This window comes from Pteropus alecto, unplaced genomic scaffold (genome assembly GCF_000325575.1).
Source record: "Pteropus alecto unplaced genomic scaffold, ASM32557v1 scaffold8, whole genome shotgun sequence".
Taxonomy (NCBI): domain Eukaryota; kingdom Metazoa; phylum Chordata; class Mammalia; order Chiroptera; family Pteropodidae; genus Pteropus; species Pteropus alecto.
In genome coordinates this window covers 3,829,017-3,850,026 of record NW_006494609.1, presented here as the reverse complement: position 1 = coordinate 3,850,026, position 21,010 = coordinate 3,829,017, and the positions used below count along the sequence as shown (strand labels likewise).

The 21,010-nt window shown below is 47.8% G+C and overlaps 1 protein-coding gene across 1 annotated transcript; it reads left to right on the top strand.

Annotated features, from left to right (window-relative positions):
• The first annotated feature begins 6 nt into the window (after positions 1–6).
• TGFB3 (transforming growth factor beta 3) lies at positions 7–19,869 on the top strand. The gene is made up of 7 exons (XM_006925628.3): positions 7–291; positions 7,651–7,814; positions 8,109–8,238; positions 13,453–13,560; positions 15,236–15,407; positions 17,569–17,722; positions 18,635–19,869. The coding sequence occupies exons 1-7, from the start codon at positions 135–137 to the stop codon at positions 18,791–18,793; spliced, it is 1,044 nt and encodes a 347-aa protein (XP_006925690.2). The 5' UTR covers positions 7–134; the 3' UTR covers positions 18,794–19,869.
• Positions 19,870–21,010: the final 1,141 nt, after the last annotated feature.

The following is a 21,010-nucleotide window of genomic DNA, read 5'->3' as shown; positions in this document are numbered from 1 at the left end:
TTGCCACGGTCAGCCTCTCTCTGTCCACTTGCACCACCTTGGACTTCAGCCACATCAAGAAGAAGAGGGTGGAAGCCATTAGGGGACAGATCTTGAGCAAACTCAGGCTCACCAGTCCCCCTGAGCCATCGGTGATGACCCACGTCCCCTACCAGATCCTGGCCCTTTACAACAGCACCCGGGAGCTGCTAGAGGAGAGGGAGGACGGCTGCACTCAGGAAAACACCGAGTGGGAGTACTATGCCAAAGAAATCCATAAATTCGACATGATCCAGGGGCTGGCGGAGCACAGTAAGTCCAATTCTTGCCGGGGTGTCCGCTCTGGAGGGTCTGAACTGGAGTAGGGAGTTCCATGGAAAGGGGCCTAGCCATGGCCACACAACAGAGTGCCCGGGGTTCACCAGCACCGAGGCTCAGGAGGTGTGATGCGCAGTTGGGGCTGGGGAGGTGGGTGGGGAGGCAGACAGAGCCATTCTGGTTAGAGCCTGGCGCCTTCGGGGGAGGCAGGAGTCCTGGAGTTGAGCGGTTTGCTGAACTCACATCACATCCTTGACTGATTTTAATTTGGAGTTGCATTGTGCTGTCCCGTTAACATATGTGCTCTCACACATGCGAGCAGATCGTTAGCTGTAAGCATATAGGTGCCATGGAGGGGCAGGGCCAGCTCTCTCTCAAGCCCTACTGTTCCAGGAATCTAGAGACCTTGGTCTTCTCTCTGCTTTTCATAACTCGCTGTGACACGTCTCTGGTTCAGTTTTTCCAGTCTTTGGGAAGAAGAGTATCTGCCCCAAATGAATGTCTGTCAAGCTTTTGAAGCCCAGGCAAGAGGCAGCTTCTTGCTGTCTGGGTCCTTCAGTCTCTGCCACACACGTGACTCACGTGAGCTTTGGGCGTGGGGGAAGGGTACGCACCTCTGTTCACATGTACATGTGCTTTAGGGAGATGCGTAGTCTGGCTTTGTACAGTAGACAGATTCATGTGTTCAAAATGGGTGTCTTCCAGGCCTGTGGACACAGGGAAAGCAGGGTTGTGGCTCTGGATATGTAAACGACTGCTGGCGGCCCTTTCGTGTCTGCGTGTCACGGGAAGAGTGGGTGGGAGGTGTGGCTGTGGGTGCAGAGGGGGCGTGTGTCTGGGAGTGTGTCCTCCCAGGAGGCTCCTGTCTGTGCTGAGGAGCCGGGAGGCTTCTGGGTGAGACGTCTGTGTGTTTGTACACGTGTGGAAGTCATGTGTGTTTACTGAACGGGGATTTAAAAAACCTCAACATGAGAGAGAGAGATTTGGCAGATGTTGACAGCCCAGGAAGGAGGAATGTGAGCCAGTCGTGGGCCAGGGACTCTGAGAGCAGCTCTGTTTGCTTTTCCTACCAGCAGGTGTCCTCACCACCCTGACTACCTCAGCCCTGGCTCACCTGGGAAGTGGGCAGTGCCCTGAGAGGGAGCTGGAAGGTGAGATGGAGCAGGCAGGGTGAGGATGCTCAGGGCGGGGGTGCTGCAGGGGTTGAAAGGAACCTAGCTAGAGAGAAAAGAGAGGAGTAAGTGGCTGATGGGTGGACCGGCTCTGGTTGAAGGTGCAAAAAGCCCCAGTGGGAGCTGGCCCACGCCAGGCCCAGGAGCCTGTGGTTACTGGCGAGAGGTTCCCACTCCAGTTTCCTGTGGCTGCCTGGAGTGCCCTGCCTTAGGATGTGGCTACCGTGTGGGGCGGAGGCTGGAGGACAAGGCAGAACTAGTGCTCCCTGCCCAGGGTCCTCTAGCGGGGGCTGACTCAGGGTCTGCCAAGGGCCCACAATTCCCAGAGGCACCAGCAGCTGCATGGCTAAGCCCCCAACCCCCTGGGTACCCATAAAGGCAGGAGTATTAGTGGCCATAAATATCGAGGAGAGTGGAAAGCTGAGGCCTGCAGGAGAGGTCTGGGGAGAGTCCCGGGCAATAGGGAAGAACTGAGACTTTAATGATCTGGTCTGGGAGGAGGAGTCCTAGGGAGGATGGATTCTGAATCACCAGGGCCCACCCAGCCTGGAATCCCCAGCCGAGAATGAATGAGCCAGATAGATGCAAGGGCATGCAGGTACCAGTAGACCTCAATTTTGTGCAGAGACTCAGGGCACAAATAGTGAATAGCCCTGGGGAAAGCCAGGGCAAGGCCGTGTAGAAGCAGGCAGCTCCAGCTGCAGCACCAGGACCTTGAAACTGTAGCAGGAGGGATGGCCCTGGGGCAGGGAGCTGTGGTCAGGCAGGGAGCAAACCTGGCGCAGTGAGCAGGATGCTACATGGGACGTCGTGGAGTGGGAGGCAGGACCCAGGGAGACACAGGCAATGCCATGGAGGCTCGCAGGTGCAAACAGGAAGCAGGGCCAGACTCTCTGCAGCTGTTGGAGGTGACACAGAGGCTGAGCAGACACGGCCTGGGCCCGCCCTGCAGCTGGTCAGGTGCTGAGCCAGCCCTGGAGAGGCAGATGCACAAGGCACACTACTTATAAAGAAGGCAGTGGGCAGATGCAAACGCCCAACAGATGTTAAGCGGGACCAGAGAGTCATCATCAGAGGCTTGGAGTGAGGGAAGCCTGTCTCGAACTCCCGAAGACAGGCAGGGGGTGGCACAGGGTCTGTGCTGGGGCATTGACAGGGTCCGCATGCCAGAGCTTCTGCTGGGAGGGGATGAAATCACATTCTCTTCCACATTTTGTCACTCCCAGCCCCCTCCCTTACCCAGGCACTGGGAGGGAAGTGACAGCAGGAGCTGGGGCAAGGAGACAGGAGTGCCTGAGGGCATAGTGCAGCAAGGAATAATTTTCAGTGGTGCAGGAGAAAGGGCACCAAGATGAGAGTAGAGAGGGCAGGGCCCATCCTCTGGCTCTGCCCTGTTGGAAAGGTACCCTGGTTTCCTAGTTTTACAAATGAAGAGACTAAAATGTGCATAAATTAAGTAATTTGTCCCCACAGAGCAGGGACTCTAACCTAGTCATTCTGTCTGCAGAATGCATGCTATTAAGCACTAATGCAGATGTGCAGAATACACATTATAAGTCCTACCTTTAACCTTTAGGCTCCAATAGAACTTTGATTAACAACATGAATGAATCAAATGTTCCAAGCAGGAGGGGATAGGAGCTATTCTCTCAGTAACTCTGGTGGTAGATTACAGAGGGATAACTGGGTACGTTCTTTCTTAGCTCTGCCTATTCTCACGGCCAGGAGATTCACACTTCCACAAACATTCTCCCAAATTCAGTGAAAGGGTTTTTCTTTATCTAATGAAGTCTCAGGCAGATAAAGGAAGTACACCATGTAGAATTAGGCAAGTCAATTCCCTGAGCCTCAGTTTCCTCATCTGCAAAGTCAGAGATAATCTCAAAGGCCTTTTAGCTGAAACAATTTTAAGGTTACGTCTAAGATGATTGAACACAGTCTCTGCTGGGGAGTGAAGGCAAAGCCGTAATCTTTTATAATTCTCCAGGATTCTGCTAAGGGGAGTGGGTCGAGACTTTCTCTGACCCGCGTGGTCTGGGACATAGCCTTTTCAGTTCCTATGTCATTCTTATTATCAAGATGTCACCAGTGTGGGCGTCCTTTTATCTTCTGGCTTGTAATTACCTATGTCTGGAAAGACTCTTGCTTTCATCTAAGGGCGGCAAAGAGAACCAGCAAACCCAGAGTTCCTGAGCAGATTGAAAACTGGATATTTTAGCCTTCCTTTTTTTTTTTCTGGCTGCTACATTTAGATTTTGTTCATTCTGAAAATCAAGAGCTGTATTGAAAGAACTCATTTGTTCTAGTGCCAATGCCCTCTGCGCACTAGGTCAGTGTTTCTCCAAGTGTGGTCCAGAGGCTAAGTAAATGTGAAAGCTGTGGATTCCCAGGCCCCACCTCACCTCACAGAATCAGAAGCCTGGGAGTTGGGCCTGGGGAATCTGTATTTTCAAGAAAGCTTTCCTATTACTTCTTAAACTTATTAAAGCTAAAGACTTTTGCTAGGGTAAAATTTTCCTTGAGGGGCTGCAAGCGAAGTGCCCACAGAGGCTAGGCAGCGAATGCAAATCTAGAAGAAAAACCCAAGCACCATGGCAAACTGCACAGGACACTTGGTCTTGGGTCAAGGAGAGAATAGAATGTGCAGGGAAGGCTGGTGCGGGGAACCTGGAACACACATGTCCCCCATTAAAAAGAGGCACCCACTACACAGCTCCCGCTGATTTTTACAGTTAGGACTGTGGGTTCAGCTTGACTAGATCTTACCATTTCCCAGAAGAGCAGAAAATCTGGATCTCTCTGTGAATTTTCCCAACAGGCTTAAAATGTTTATGGGCTTCTAATTCAAAATTTTTAAAAGTGATGCATTGGACAAAGAGCATGCCTAATACATTTAAAAGTTAACGCATTTAAAGTTTTAAACCATTAAAGCTGTGGTTTCTCAAACTTTCAGAACATCTGGAAGCCATGGTACCCTTTGCAGAGCACTATAAACTGTGGTTCTCAGCACTGACTGTATATTAGAATCATCTGGAGATCTTAAAAAAAAAAAAAGAAGCAAACTCTGGACTCACCCACACTCCAATGTAGTGAGAATCTCTACTGGAGAATGGGGTCCAGGCAGCATCTGCTTTTAAAGATCTCCAAGTGATTCTGATGTACAGCAAGGTAAAGAAGCTCAGTCACACTTGTATATGTGGTCTCATCATTGGAACCAGCAGTAATTTACTAACAGAAACGATGTGTACAAGCAAAGGCCTATCTATGAGCCCAGGCGTCTGAAAACATTTTAAAAGGTATGGTCTGAACATGGTCAGCTGTTTCCAGGTTTTTCCATGAATACTCTACATGCATATTTTTTTCTAGTTCTTCTTTCCTTATAGCACAAATGGGAAAATGGCAGCCGTCAAGCTATATATTTTGTATGTAATGGAAAAAGTTGGTCGTAATTCCATTGGTAAAGGTCGACCTTCTAGTCCAGCTCTCTCTCAATGATACTAGTGTTCTGCAGAAGCAGGGCTTAGTCACAAAACCGACTAGAAGTTGGCCCTCGGCTGGGGCATGGGTCTGTACTCTAGACCCATTTCATGGAATCCGGCCACATCAGGCGGGTGAATCATCTCACACTAGACCTCTCAGGTCCTCTCCAACTTCCAGAGTCTTTGCTTCAATAAATGAGGTCAGAATACCTGGGTTTAAATCCCACCTCTGCAACCTACTAGCTGAGTGACCTTGGGAAAGTCATTTAACTTTCCTGAGGCTCACTTTTCTCATTTGTAAAATGGCAAATTTTACTTATTCTCATTTTCTTCAAGCATTGTTAAAGAGTCAAATGAGTTAATAAAAGCTCTTTGAAATGTAAGGTGGTGTTATTACATTTTGTTTACACTCTCATGCTACAAATTTTTTAAAAAATCATTATTATTATTATTCAGTGGATTTAATTGTTAAGAAGATTATATCTACATTTTTTTTCCTCCTAGGAAATTCTTTTTTAATCAATAACGACTGTGTCTGAGCTCTGTTTACTAGAGTCAGTGTGCTCACATGCAGCCCTGGCCAGGACCCCTCTGGACATCAGTCCCTGCAGCTGAAGAGAGTTGCACTAGATGACCCTGATCATCCCTCTAACTCTATTAGAAAACTGTAGACCCTAGTGATAAAGAAATGAGCCTTCTCACCTTCTTCTTGAAATCTCCTTGAAATTCTCACAAAGAGGAGTCCATCTTATATGTGATATGTGATTGACGGGTTGGAAGAAACCAAGGAAGGATGGCTTCCCACCATCTTGACCCCACTCTGATTTTCCTCACTGGCATGTGCCATTTTCTGTTCCCCTTTTCTTTTTTACAGCAACGAGCACATTGCTCTAACATACCCTTTACTCCCTCTTTCAACAGTTACTGGAGGTATTATTACAAGGGAAACTATGTTGATGACAGCTCCTTCAAGAACCAAGTATGTCAGTACTTGAGAGGGTTGCTAGTCCAAGTAGCTCATCCGTGTCAGGAAGGTTGCAAACTTGCAAACTTAAAAATTAAATTGCCATCATGATTCTTCTTTCTGTTTCTATCTGAAATGGTTCAGGGAATAGTTGGCAGTATTTGTTCTTTCGAAGCCAATTATTAATCAGGGCTTCATTAGCCAGCCTTCACACATTTGTTTTCCTAACATCTGTTCCATTAATTTTCTAAGAACCAGTGTCAGGCCCACCAGATGGCAATTTCCAGAAACATTCACTCATCTTTTCCTAAAGATCAGTAGCGCATTTGCTTGTTTCCAGGCCTCTGATCCTTCCCGCCTTGTCCGTGACTTCCTAAACCACCCCTCGGGGTGATTATGAGCTCATTTCAGCCATGTCCATTATGTGTGGAATCTGGGTCTCTGAGCTTGAGTTTCAAGTTCTGTCTATTGTTACCATTTGTGTAGAAAGTTTTTCTCTGAGTGTTAAGGCTGTTCAGAAGTGTACAGGAGAAAAGACAGGATCTTTCCCTTCCCTTTATCTGGCTCTAAAGGGTGGGAAAGAGCATTTGCTGCCTTCTGTCTCATGGACAGGGCTGAAGAGGCCGTGGGGGTGACAGGCTGGCATAGCACATGCTGGCAAGGAGAGAAACCCTTCAAGAGAAAGGAGCAAATGGTCACTGACCATCTCAGCCTGAAGAAACATCTGCGGGTCTGCCAGGTTCGAGATCTGGATTCTTTGCCAGACCAATTCTGCCTCATTAGGTCTAAAACACAGTGTTGATTATGTCACCGTGCTGTTATGACACTTTCCATGGCTCCCTACTGTTAATAGGATAAAATCCAACCCATCTGTCTGACATTTTAGCTTCCCTGCTGGTGGAGCCCAATCTCCTTCCTTGACCTCATCTCATCTCATCTGCCCCAGCCCGGCCGCTTGAGGTCCTTCTTGTTCACTGGCACTTTCCCCTTTCCCTAACTTTGCTTCTAGCATCCTTCTATGTGAAATGTCTTTCCTCTCCGGCCTCACACGCTTTCCTCCTGCAGGACCCAGCTCAAATATCACCTCTCCCATGAAATGCTCTCTGCTCTCTCCCTCCTCTGATCTCTTTGCAGCAACTCCTGGGCTTCTCCGAAGGTCTTCAAACTCATCCCTGTGGTCCTGTTATTTGGGTCCATGTAGAAATAGCCTCCCCTGGATATTAATCTCCTTGAAGGCGGGGGCTATGTCTATTCATTTTTGCTTCCTAGTGTTGGCACTATCCTTGGCGCATATCTGCTCAATAAATGTTCAATAAATGAATGAATTCCTGAATGAACAAACACATGAATACATTAGCTATCAGACGATTAAACTACTAGGGGGCATGGCTGAGATCTTTTGAGAATCTGTATTTTCTAAGAGAGTTGAAAGAGCAGGTTGGAGAACCTGCCAGAGTTGGGATGTCGAGGCAATGGGCAAAGGGGTGATGACATTTGACTGGCTAGTCTTTAGTGCCATACTCTCAGGTTCTGAGGTCTCTCTGCTCCTCTCTCAGGCCTGAGTGTGATTCCAGGGCCACCATGGATCATCTTCCTATCTCCACCTTTAGATCTGAGGCCTCAAGCTCCTAGGAAGGTCACAAGTGGTACCGAGACACTCGGCGAGTGTCTGTTGGCAGCACATTGCTCCCGTGGGTCTTGCTCATGCTGCATCTGTCTCTGCTGCTTTGTCTCCTAGACGAGCTGGCTGTCTGCCCCAAAGGAATCACCTCCAAGGTTTTCCGCTTCAACGTGTCCTCAGTGGAGAAAAACGGAACCAACCTGTTCCGAGCAGAATTCCGGGTCTTGCGGGTGCCCAACCCCAGCTCCAAGCGCAATGAGCAGAGGATCGAGCTCTTCCAGGTAAACCCCCTCCCAGAACAGAAACCAGCCAGATGGGAAAGCTGGCTCCTTCGCCATATCAGGCCGCCACTCCACCCAGAGCTCTGCAGACCTGGGTGTGAATCCTGCCTTCTCTGAGCCGTTGTTTCTGTATGTGTCTGTCTTTAAGAGGATTAAGAGTTAACTAAGATGCTTGAAGGAGCATTTGGCAACTTTCAGTTTCCTCTTGCTCCTCTCACCTGTCCTCCTGCATGGTGACATGTGCTGCGGGACTCTGTCCAGGTCTGGGTACTTACTCCTTTCTCGGCCCCGTAGATACTCCGGCCAGATGAGCACATCGCCAAACAGCGCTATATTGGTGGCAAGAATCTGCCCACGCGGGGCACTGCTGAGTGGCTGTCTTTTGATGTCACTGACACTGTGCGTGAATGGCTCTCACGAAGAGGTAGGTGGATGCTGAGAATGAGCATTTTGGAAGGAACCTCAGGTCCCTTGGTCCTTCATGAAACAGAGGGAAGAAGACTAGGGGCGTCACAAATCTGGGTTCAAAGCTTGGCTTTGCCAGATTCTCTTTGTGTCCTTCATCCTTCATTCATTCAACTAATATATATTAAATATTTACTCTGAGCCAGGCCCTGGATTCGACAGTAGATAAGACAGGTGAGGTCCCAGATTTACGGGACTTTTGTTCTGGTGGGAGAGACACACGATAAACAAATAAACATATTGACGAATAAGAATTTCACGTAGTGAGAAGTACCATGAAAAAGAGAATGAGGGCGATGTGGTAATGACTGGGTGGGGTCCAACAGTGGACTCTCAGGGAGGGTCTCTATGAAGAGGGAATTTGTGCCTTGAGATCTGCATGATGAGAAAGAGTCAGCCTGTGAAAGTCAGGATAAAGGATGTTTTAAGCAAAAGAAACAACAAGGCCCCCAGGTGGGAACTAGCTTGATTTGTTCTAGCAGCAGCAGACTGGTGTGGCTGGACCTGGGGGGTGTCAGAATGGTAGCTGGGACCATATGATTTCGGACCTATTAGGTCATAGTCAGGTTTTAGGACTTATCCAAGTGTGATGAGAAGTCCCAGGAAGGTTATAAGCAGGGCTAGGGATACGGGGTGAGGTGATTTGGTTTCCATAGCCCTCTGGTTGCCATGAGGTCAAAGGAAGAAGCAGAGACACCACACCAGTTAGGGGCTTTGCAGAAGCCTGGATGAGAGCGATAGGGGCTTCAGCTAGGGCAGTGGCAACAGATATGGAGGTGATATGGATTTATTCTATAGTTTAGAAGTAAAGCCAATGGGACAGGTGGATTACACATGGGGTATGAGGACATAAGATGAGTCTAGATGACTTCTAAGATGTTGGTCTTAACACCCAGGTGGTAATACTTATTGAAATAGGAAAGACTGAAAGAAGAGCAGGTTTGGGGAGGTTCTGTTTTGGCTGGTTAAGTTCGAAAGGCCTGGTAGCCATCCAGGTAAGCTGTCCAATAGGCAGAGCAAACGTCACACGTCCCAAATAGTTCACTTGTTTTCTCCTTGGGAAAATAAGGTAATGATGGTTCCTTCCCCGCATGCCTCACAAAGCTGTTTTAAGGATCAAACGTATTTGAAAGAATTTCATGGCTTTCAGCGTGTTACACAAGAGTAAACTTTTCTGGCTCAGATAAGGAAACTGAGGCCCAGAGAAGTTAAGTGATTTGACCAAGGTCCTCCAGCCTGGATTAGGACTGGAGTCTCCTGACTGCCCCGGTGCCTTGTGACATCACACTCAGCTGTTCTTCTTTACGTGGTGGTACCGCCTGGTCTGGTGTTCGGTGGCATTGGGGGTACAGATGGTGGTTCCATCTGCTCCTTCTCTCCCTCTTACAAAGAGTTTTCTACCATTGTCAGCTGCCTCAGAGCCACAGTCCATCCAAATACTGAGGTCCAGGGTCCCTGGGGCAGGTGGGTCTTTCCCAGTCCTTGGTGTTTTAGGAAACTATGGGTTACGGTTCTAAGGCAGAGATCACAAAGTGCTTGGCCTAGGTATTGTTTTAACTAGTGGTCAAGTTTTTTTGTTTTTTGTTGTTTTTTTTTTTAAGTTAAGTGATTTTACTTAAAACCTAGACTTCGGGCATTTCTTGAAAAATTGAAAGATTTTCTGGTAATGATCCATTGGAGATGAGTTAGTGACTGCCTCTTGAGGTGGGGCATGCATTCTTCATGTCACTACAGGCCCCACCATTCCCCAGTGTTCCCCAAGGGGGAGGCTGGAAGTCCCTACTTAAGCATGACACTTTGCCCACTTATATAACCTGCCTGGGCTCTGTAGGCGTCCAAGTTTGCAAGTCCCATGTAAGGGGCATTCGTTACCTGGTGGCTGAGCTGGCAGATGGGGAATTCCATCCTATCTCCCCTACCGAGCATGAAGGCAAAAGCCTAGGAGAACCCACATGGATCTGCTCACAGCAGCACTGCTGGGAATTCTGACTCAGACAGTACTCCGCCTAGAGCCCGACATGGATAGAGAGAGGAGAGGCAGGGAAAATTAATCTCTTAGCTTCCCTGTCTGATTTTGATCAGCTCCACCTGGATTTCTTTGAAGCCCTGAGCACTTGAAGGAGTTCTTATTTTCACAGCTGCAGAACTCAATGAGAAGTTTGCACTGAGAATGATTTCCATCCTTCTTGGGACATCAAAAAGATAATTTTGTAATAAAACCTATGCCCCCCCGCCCCCGGCAACGATCCCCACTACTGCCAATTTTGAGGTTAGTTTGTCACTGGAACCTTCAGTTCCCTCCCAGGGGAGGTGCTGCCTACCCCTTGCATAGGGGAACCACACACAGACTTTTGCTTATGCAGAGGTCGTGAGACTCTTCAGAGTTTGCGGCCCCAAACGAGGCAGCAGATGGACTCTGAATGGAGCAGCTGGTACTGTGGACTAATGAGGAAACTGAGTCACACATAGGTCTTGCATTCATTCAGCAAACACCTCAGAGCCCACTGTGCACCAGGTTCCCAGGCTGCCTTCCGGGTCCCAGAGATGACTGGAGCCCTCTCTCCACACGATTTGCATTTTCTCTGTGTGCAGAGCCAGGCCTCACCTAGCAGGCGGGGCAGGGAGCACACCCAGCACCCCAGCACTGTGGCTCAGAACAGGTGGGACACTGGGAAAACACAACCTTATAACTCAAGGAGAGTATGGTCATCTTCTTTGGTGGTCTCTGGTGGCCCCTTTGTCCCTCTTTGTCTCTAACGATCAGGAATGTGGCTCTAGGGTCAGGCTACCTGTGTTTGCATCTTGGCTCTGCCACTTGCTGGTTGAGTACCTTGGGCAAGCCATTTAATTTCCCTAAGCTTCAGTGTCCTCATCTGTATAATGAGGGATAATAAACGTTTCTACTTCGTAGATTATAAAGATTAAATGAGTTAATGCATGAACGTTTTAAAGTGGTGCTTGACATGTAGTAATGCTCAACAAATGTTGATTATTGTGATCCCTCTCTGAGCTCTCCACCTAGACAGAGCCTGTTGGCCAAACTGGGCCGCCATCTCACGCCTACTGCTTATACCCTAACCCTAACTCTCCCCAGCACATCCGTCTGCACCCTGACTTTTTAACTCACAGAATCAGAGTTGCGCACTTCAGGTCTCCCTTGGCTCACCTTAGACCCTTCTGGATAATGGGAAGTATACTTACTCTTTGATGCATCCATTAGGCTACACCAGCTCCTTCTTTCAGCTTCCTTAAACCAGGAAGGGGACATGTCTTAAGCCTCACTTTCTATTCACTCCTTGTTGTCTAGCTGGGGCTCAGGCTCTCTGGTATATTGGCCCCTTACCTCCTCATCAGAGCTGACCTTCTGGAACATAAAATCTTCAAGCTTAGCAGGTATCAGTGTGTGCCAGAGGTTGCCCTAATTTGGGGCAGGACAAATGAGGGTGGGCTCTGAGTTTATGGAAGAAAGGATTAAGCTGGTTTTTAATCAGTAGGACTAGGACCTTCAAGTCTGCCACATTACAGTGGCTGAAATCTCTGGGCCTGGGAGAAGGATGCTGAGCTGACGTGGACTCTTTGGGGTTTTCCCTGATGACACCAGAGTTCAGAAAGACCTCAGATTGGCCCCAAGGCTGGAGGCTCACACAGAACTAGGGTGGCCTCAGAGAGCAGTAAATCAATCAGCTCTCTGAGACGCTGACCTTGAACACAGAGGCATCTGTCACCCCCATGACCTCTCCTTTACCTGACTACAGCTAGCTGCTGCCCCTGCATCAACAGAGCTTCCCTAATTGTCCTGCCCACCAGAATTGACATGATACCAGGTCCTACATGGCTTCCCTGCACAAAACTACTGGGTTCAGTTTAGATTTTTCACTTCTTACTCTTCCTTTTTTTCTTCCACTTTACTCAGTCCCTTTTACAAATTTCCTTGCTTCCCCCATTTTTGTTACCAAAACACCTGATCCCACAGCTAATAGGAGATGGGACCAGAGCTGGCCTTCTTGTACCAGATTATCAGTCACCAAACCTTGGCACCTCTAGGCTTCCTCGTGCTTGTTCTCTCCGAGCTCACGGCACCTGGACCCTTGGCCATGGTCCTCTGCCTTCTCCTCCAGCCTGCGGTCTAGTTTTGCAACTGTCTTCCTGAGCTGTCTTCCCTCCTTGAGCCATCCACATCTCCAATTTCCCATCAAGGTGAACAAGGATTCCAAAAGAAGTAACTTTTACCTCATCACGTCCTTGTTCCTGAAGGAAAATATAGCCAAGTATAACTATGATTTTCACCTTATCTCTTTTGTGATCTACTATTCTATGTCTGCAGTCACAGCCCCGTAGAAATGCTGGCGGATTTTCACCTTATCTCTTTTGTGATCTACTATTCTGTGATCTACAGCCCCGTAGAAATGCTGGCATTCCTTTTACTTTGTTCTGTTGCCTCTGAGGGCTTCGGGTCTGGAGGCATGACTACCAGGCCATGGGCTTCCTGGGCATAAGACCTAGAAATGGTGGATGAAATGCTGGCACCCACCTAGACTGATGCTGCCGCTTGTTTGCTGCTGACCTTGCTCTGGTATTGTTTCCTGACTTTGAATCTCGTGACTCAGACTGTGCCACCTTCTACCCATCTTGTGGCCCTTAGAATTTGTGGCCTTTTGAATCACTGCCTCTCTGCCCCAGAGTTCTTCAGTTTTCCCCATTCTCGGGTGTCTCCCAGTCCCATTATCTCTTCCCTTCATCCCTTCTTGATAGGTTGGCTTGAATATCTCCTATCCCAATAAACGCCTAGGGGATGTGACTGTTTTTGTTTTTTTGTTTTTTATTTATCTGTCCTTCCTGTATCCTCATATTCTTTTGCCTCCAAGTAGGCAGGTGAAAATTTTTTCCTAATACCATCTTTTGAAAATAGATAACTATTAAAATTCTCCTTCACGATCCTCACTAGTTTACGCCTCCATTTGGTCGTTTAGAATGTAACAGAAACACATGGATTGTGGCAGCGTGAGCGTGAAGGTCCAGTCCAGCGTCGGCAGCACTTTGTCTCCTACGTAGAGCTAGTGCCTCTGACTGTCAACGGCAGCAGAGGCCCTGGCCCTCCCATGCATGGGTGGGTGGGTACACTCCTTGATCGCACAAAATGCTTTTCTCACCAGCTCTGTGTCTTATTTTGCAGAGTCCAACTTAGGTCTGGAAATCAGTATTCATTGTCCATGTCACACCTTTCAGCCCAATGGAGATATCCTGGAAAACATTCATGAGGTGATGGAAATCAAATTCAAAGGTAACAAAATGGATAGAACAGGAGACCCCTACCAAACCCCAGGAGAAGGCACCAAGCTCCCTCACAGAGATGGCTAACTATTTTGACTTGAGAAATTCTGCTTTGCTTCCAAAGCAATGAGTGTGACTTTCAGTTTCTAGATATAGAGGATACTTCAGCACTTGGAAGACAGTATTTTGCTGGTAGGAGCAGTGAGATCATGTAGCTAAGCGGTACCTGAGCTCAGTCAGCAAAATGGGGGTAAGAGTTCCTTTTTCACAGGGTTGTTATACAAATGAAATGAGATAATAAGTATAAAACACTATGCCAGGAATGCTCAAATCATCATCTTCCCCTTCCCTAAAATAAACAAACTTTGGTGGCTATGAATTTGAATGTGTTGACTACTGAGCCCGCCAGGTGTTGCAGAGCCACCTGATCCCTGCCCAGGAGTTTGCCTCTGGGTTTGAATGCCTGCTCCAGGGTCGAGCTGTTTGTGCTGAGATGCCAAGATACTTGAGAGACATTTCTGGTTTTCTAAGGTGCTCAACCTAGACAATCTCTGGATTTCAGGGTCGTTGTCTTTTCCTTTCATAGTCCCATGCGGGGTAACTGAGGCACACCTGAAGCCAGCTGGTTTGTCAAGGTCAAACCGACCAAGTCAAAACCTGAAGTTAAAGGCTTGTTTAGAAAAAGATGCCGGCCTCTCTGGGCTCCAAGCTGTGGGCAAACCTTCTACTTTTCATGGGCTCTATTTCAGAGGCTCTTTTTTTTAAAAAAGCCAAATATTTGTTATTCTAATCCCAAAATCTTGGAACTCAGAAAACCTTAGGAGTCATTCCCTAGAGGCCAGGTTAGGACGAAATCCTCCTGCTTCAGTTTTGTTCATAAAGATTTTCAGGAAAGGAAACTGGAAATCCAGGCCTCTCATTTATCTCACAGACTTAGTGCTCCTTCGTGAGGTCCCAGGTCCTCCTGTCACTATGCAAATTTCATTCCTCATGGTCCTGTCCTTGGTGGAGACTGACAGCTGCCTGTCACAGAATAGGTCTCCTTTTAGTTGAGACTCTTTCTAATTCAGTCTCCAGTCTTTTTCTTTTCAGATGATATGACAGGTTTTATTTTTTTTCCCAGAGTTTGCTAAGCTGTTTATCACACGCTTCATTAGCTTGTCTGAGTTTTATAGTAAAAACACTTTTGAAACTATAAGTGCAATGTAAATGGTAATAATTACTCAGTCTCATTCCTCTGGCTCCCATTCAAGCTATCTTAAATTGTGACACCTTAAATTAGAGGAAGGACTTCTGTGCTATCTTGACCAATTCGGATCATAAGAGGTAACTCACACACCTGAAGATTCTAAGTTGCAGAATCTAAACAGACAGCCCAAAGGAATGTTAGGTAGCTGGAGAAGCCTCATGGATCCCTCGAGATCCCCAGGAGATTCTTAGGAAGGGCTCGCTGCCCTTTGGAAGTTGTATGCACAAGACTCATGAAGGAACTGACCTTCACGGGGCATCTCGTGGTTTCTTTGATGCTGGTCCTCCTCTTCTTGCTGTGGCATGAAGCTGCACCTTAGCACGCCGTCCTCGCAGACCACACTGTCCCTCTTCCTGGGCGTGATGGGATGGGGTGAGAAAGCAGCCCCCTCTCCCTTCCTTAGACAGGAGATGGTCATCTTCCTTCCCTTCTGCAGGCGTGGACAGTGAGGATGATCATGGCCGTGGAGATCTGGGGCGCCTCAGGAAGCAGAAGGACCACCACAACCCTCATCTAATCCTCATGATGATTCCTCCACATCGGCTTGACAACCCGGGCCAGGGGGGTCAGAGGAAGAAGCGGGCCCTGGACACGAATTACTGCTTCAGGTGAGCCTGGGGCCCGCTCAGGATCTGTGAACTCCTGAGACAGCATTTACTGGGTACGCGCAGTGTGGGGCAGGCCCCGGGCCTAAGCCGCGCTCCGCCGACAGTCCTGGATGCTATTCACAAACATCTCCAGGAAAAAGAAGATTTAAAACCTCTTACGAATCTCTTTATTTTTCTGGAAGCCCCACGTTTTTTCTGCAACCCAGTTCTGTAAGGACCTGGATAAAGTACATGGGAAGGAGAGTGTCGCTAAAATGGTTTGGACTGGAGAGGCTTGGCTGAAGCCGCTCTGTGAAAGTACTCGTAGGGTGTGTTTGCATGGCGAGGAGATTAACGCAGGAATTTCCATGAAAGGAGTGCTCAGTTCCCTATGAAGGGCCCGAGGATGCTACTGGATGAGGGAAAATAGGGCAGCCTCCATCTGCAGGGAGGAACCTGAGCTAGAGAAGTGAACGAACTAATTCAGAAGTAGTTGGGTAGCTGCTGTGAAAAGATTAAAAAAAAAAAAAAAAAAAAGAGCCCCTTATTTAGAAGCAGTTTGGCTTCTTGTTTACAAAGGAGGGAGCTGCTAGAGCATGCACAGCGATTACAGAAAGGTAGAAAAATGACATCCATGAGGTCTGAAGGATAAAGTGCTCTAAGAATTTGGAGTTCATCTATGGATACAAGAAAGGCTTCAGAAGGGGGTGTGGGATTTGAGCCTTTGAGGACAAGTGAGGTTTCGGTAGGTGGGGATTCAGGAGGATGAAGCACTTCCAGTAAAGGCAGGAGCATGAATGTGTCAGTTTGGCAGAAGAGGTGGATGCGTGGATGGAGCTGGGGAGAATAGAATGACTTGGAAAATTTTTAGATCTGAGACCATGTCCTATTAGGAACAACTGAATGAATGAGGAATGTCGAGCTTGGGGAACGGAAAGGGTTGGGAAGGCGATGTGGTTGCCTCCAACTGTCTGAAGGCTGGCACGTGGATTTTTTCTATGTGGCACTTAATTAGTTAGGAACAAATGCACTTGACTGTAAGTAACAGTCGCCTAAACCATACAGGACTGTTCACAAGAAGCCTATGACAGCAGGCTCAGGGGTGGTCTGGCTGCTTAATTATGCAGTTGGGGATACGGGCTCTCTCTCTTCAGTCTGCCATATGTTGGCTTGCTTTGCATTCTCTTGTGTACAGTCTCAGTGACTGCTAGAGCTCCAGGTGTCTTGTCCACGCTCGAGATGAGAAGTGGGAAGAGGCAGAGCCAACAGCTTTTCTCTTCCGTCTACGAGTTGTATATAGAATCAAATATTTCTGCCAGAGTTTGCCCTTACCACCTGCATACTTCTCCTCATGTCTGTCATCGCTGGGTTACGTGACCACTTCTACCTCTAAGGCAGCTCCAGAAAACAAGTGTCTGGTGTTCTAGACGCTGTAATGGGAGGTGGCAAGGGAGAAGGGGGTAGGAACTGCTATTGAATTAATATCCAAGGGTCTCTGCCATGGTTCACCCTGGGAATCCACAAGAAGCCAGATTTTGGCCAACACTTGCCTGTGGCAGTAGCAAGTTCTAGGTCTCAGCAGATACTGAAGTATAGACTAGCTGCCCACTTGATGAGGGAGACTGCCAAATGGATTTCTGCAGGCAACAAAACTGAAGTAGCCTGGTAATCACATTTGGGGTGATCCAGGAATCATGTCTAACAGAAGCATATGCCTCATTTTGATTCAATGGTCTCAAGATTTAGTCTAAGCAGTCATCTACTACAGTATATAAGCTATAGTATATAGTTAATTTCTGGGTGTACATTAGGAAGGTAACAATAAAACCAACCTCAACAAAGCTGAGTTGGCTAATAACACTCAGTGCTTGGTTTTATGTGGAGCAATTTATGTCTGCTTTGATTCATAATGTAAAAGGAGGCAGGGCCACCTTTGCCTTTTTTCTCTTCCTCATGCATCATTGATATGTCTATTATGTCTTTGGGATCATGGTCTTCACCATAGAAAATGCCTTTATAGTCTATACAGCTCAGTGAACTTGAAACTGGGATTCCATTGATTAAAGCCACCTCTTATGATGACAGGAAGTACTCCAAGTGCAAATATGAGCCACGTATGAAGTTTTTTTATATCGGTAGTTTCCTTTAGGTTGATTTTCTATCCATGTTTTCTGTGTTGTAGCAACGTGGAGGAGAACTGCTGTGTGCGCCCTCTCTACATTGACTTTCGACAGGATCTGGGTTGGAAATGGGTCCATGAACCTAAGGGATATTACGCCAACTTCTGCTCAGGCCCTTGCCCATACCTCCGCAGTGCAGACACAACCCACAGCAAGGTACGGAGCAGGGCTCATGCCCTGTGGGGCACTGGGGCCGAGTCGACTAGGCCACTTTATTAAAAAGGATGCAGGAAGGACTGCATGTTGAATGAGCAAATGATGATCTGGGGTGAGTAACATCCCTTCGGTGAAGGTTCTGATCTTGGCACTCGGGCCAACTCTACTTGGTCACATTCTGCCTTTTGTAATCTCTTTCATAGTTTGAACCAGACTTTTGATTTGCTCTCTCTAAAGCTTTTGTACCATTCTTGAAATTAATTAGCTATCGTATGCCACCCTATACGTCAGAGGTGTGTGCGCAGGGCAGGCAAGGAATGTTGGGGAAGAATGACTTCTGCCACCAGTTAAAGAGCTCTGATAATTCCAGCCTCTTGACTGTAGAAAAGTTATTTTTAAAGACCTTGTAAAGCACAAAGAAGAAGCTATATGAAACAACAGGAAGAAAAGGGGAGAGGGAGGGAAGTCCATGACTCTGAAACCAGCTTGTCCTCCCCTCAAGGGGAAACAAAAACAGTAATTTACAAAGCATGGTTCCCTGTAGCTCATTATTACTGCATCCTGTCTGAGGCCCCACACTCTGGCATTTACCAAATGGTAATGTTTCGTGAGGGCATTTCTCACCAGAGTGACCAGTGAGAGCTAGGAGGACCAATATAGGAGTGTTTCCTTAACACAGAGAGAATTCCATTATCAGTTTAAATATCTGTTATATGCTGAAACTGTTAACACGCAAACAAGTGCAGACGCTCTCCATTCCTTCTCTGTGGACAAACAGCACTAGTCACTCGCCCGAACTGAAATCGTACCCGTGGCTGGTCTACCGCTGGCTCAGCCTCTGGAACAGTCCCTAGGGCTTGTAGAGGGCTTCAGGCTTGGTCTTCCAACCTCTAAGTGATGTATCCTCCCCAGGTGCTGGGCCTGTACAACACCTTGAATCCTGAAGCATCGGCCTCGCCTTGCTGCGTGCCCCAGGACTTGGAGCCCCTGACCATCCTGTACTATGTCGGGAGGACCCCCAAGGTGGAACATCTCTCTAATATGGTGGTGAAGTCCTGTAAGTGTAGCTGAGACCCCACCTGCGACAGAGAGAGAGGAGAGAGAACTGCCACTGCCTGCCTGCCTGCTCCTCGGGAAACACAAGAGCAACAGACCTCACCTCGAGGCCTGGAGCCCACGCCCCGCAGCTCCAGGCAAATGGCTGAGACGGAGGTTCCCTTTTGGAACATTCCTCTTTCTCGCTGGCTCTGAGAATCACTGTGGTAAAGAAAGTGTGGGTTTGGTTAGGGGAAGGCCGAACTCTCCAGAACACGGATTTTCTGTGACGTAAACAGAGGTGGTGGGGACAGAGGAAGAGGGATGGCAAGTCGACACGTTGTGTGGCAATGGGATTTGAGATACCTGGGAGGAGGAAGGGCGGAGAAGGCTGGGACAGGGCCAGACTGGAAGACACTTCTGATCTGAGGTCAGATTTTCTCATCGCTGCCCCACATCTGCTCTAGGGAATCTGGATTACGTTATACAAGGCAAGCATTTTTCTTCAGACAGGTTACTAAGACATGGTCCCAGCATTGTATCTCATACTACTTGGGATTAAGGACAAATCTGTTATTTTTGCAAAATGTCCTCTTGACATCACTCAGCATCAAGGGTCATTACAGGGAAGAAGTCCAGGTAATGTAGTTCCCAGGCCACCAACTATATTGGGCTCTACAGATAGGCTGAACTCAGAAGCAGGTGGGATTAACCTTCTCCCATCCGCCCTCTGGGTCCCTCCTCTCGCCTTCTCCCTAGGTCGTATCTCCCCTTGGACGTTTGGCTAGACACCTTCCAGGTCAGGGTGCACGTATCTGAATTTCGGGTCTGTGCGGCCTTTGGGGCATTATGGGTTTCCCCCCTCACCCTCTAAGACCCTGTGCTCATCTGGTGTTCCTGGAAGCAGGTGCTACGTGTGGGGCACAGGGGGAAGCTGCACGTTGTGTGCCACACCATGACTTGGCCCCAGATGCGTAGACTGAGGTATAAAGACAAATACAAATATTACTCTCAAAATCTTTGTATAAATAAATATTTTTGGGGACTCTTGGATCATTTCATCTTCTGGAAGATTGCTTCTAGAACAGTAAAAGCCTTATTCTAAGGTGTCAGTCTGACTCGATAAATATCCTTAACTACTTTTTTCTTAATTCCATGTCCACATCCACTAATCAGAGGTAACTGGAATCTGAGGCAAATATGGAATACGTTGCTTAGTGTGAACACCCGGGACAGTGGCACGCTGTGCTGCCTTCTGCCATCTTCTGCCAAGACTGCACTATTGTTTGTGTTCCCTTTTATCTTCACGGTATATTATCCTCAGACACGCAGAGGCACTGGCCCAGATTTGCAGAAAGTACAGTATATGAATTTGACCTCCGACTATGGGCAAAATCACTTGGTGTGAACCCTTGCACACGGAAATGTGTTGGATGTGCATTCATTATAGGTTACCAAAATTATCATTTTCAAAAATCTCTCCCCCTCCAAATCAGTTGAAAATAAGAGAAACTGTCTATGGCGAATGGCCTAAGAGGCCCATTCTGTTACCAGGTTTGGCCTAAAAGAGGTCACCAGGAGCCCTGTTTCAGACAATGCGCCTCGTGTCAGGGATTTGGGAATGGGAGAGGGCAGGAAAAGCACAATCCCACGGTTCTCTTTTGAGGTCACAGATCCCAGAGCAATGCCGAATTCTATCGTGATAGCAACGTCCACTTGAAGCAACCATCTGCAGTGAGGAACCACCTAGCAGCTCCTGAGAAACATGTTCCTCTACTGAAATCACTTTACCACCCACTGGTAAAAGAGTCTATCTGAAGCTAAAGTTTACAGGTTGCAGGATGTGTACAATTTATGTCCATGCCTCTGTGTTTGGTCACCAAGTCCTTTCTCCTGCTTTGTCCATGCCCAGCCAATTCTAAGGGCTTCTCTCTCAGCCTTCGCCCCATGAGGCACCCGTTTACTTCCACTGTACTTCAGGGCCTATCAGGCCCTAAAATCATGGCAGGTGGGATTGTGCTCCATCTTACCCAAGGGAACCGGTGGATCTAAAGAGGGGATGTGGCATACCCAGCCCTTTGGCGACAGGCCATTGCTATCTCAGCTTTCAGAGTCTATTCACTTGTGGCTGCCGTTCTCGAATTTCAGTGGGCATGAGAATCAAGCGAGTGTTTATAAAAAATGTACAATTTCAGACTGCAACTCTAGAGATGTCTTAAGGCCTCGGGTAGGGACCAGGCTCCCTCAAAACTA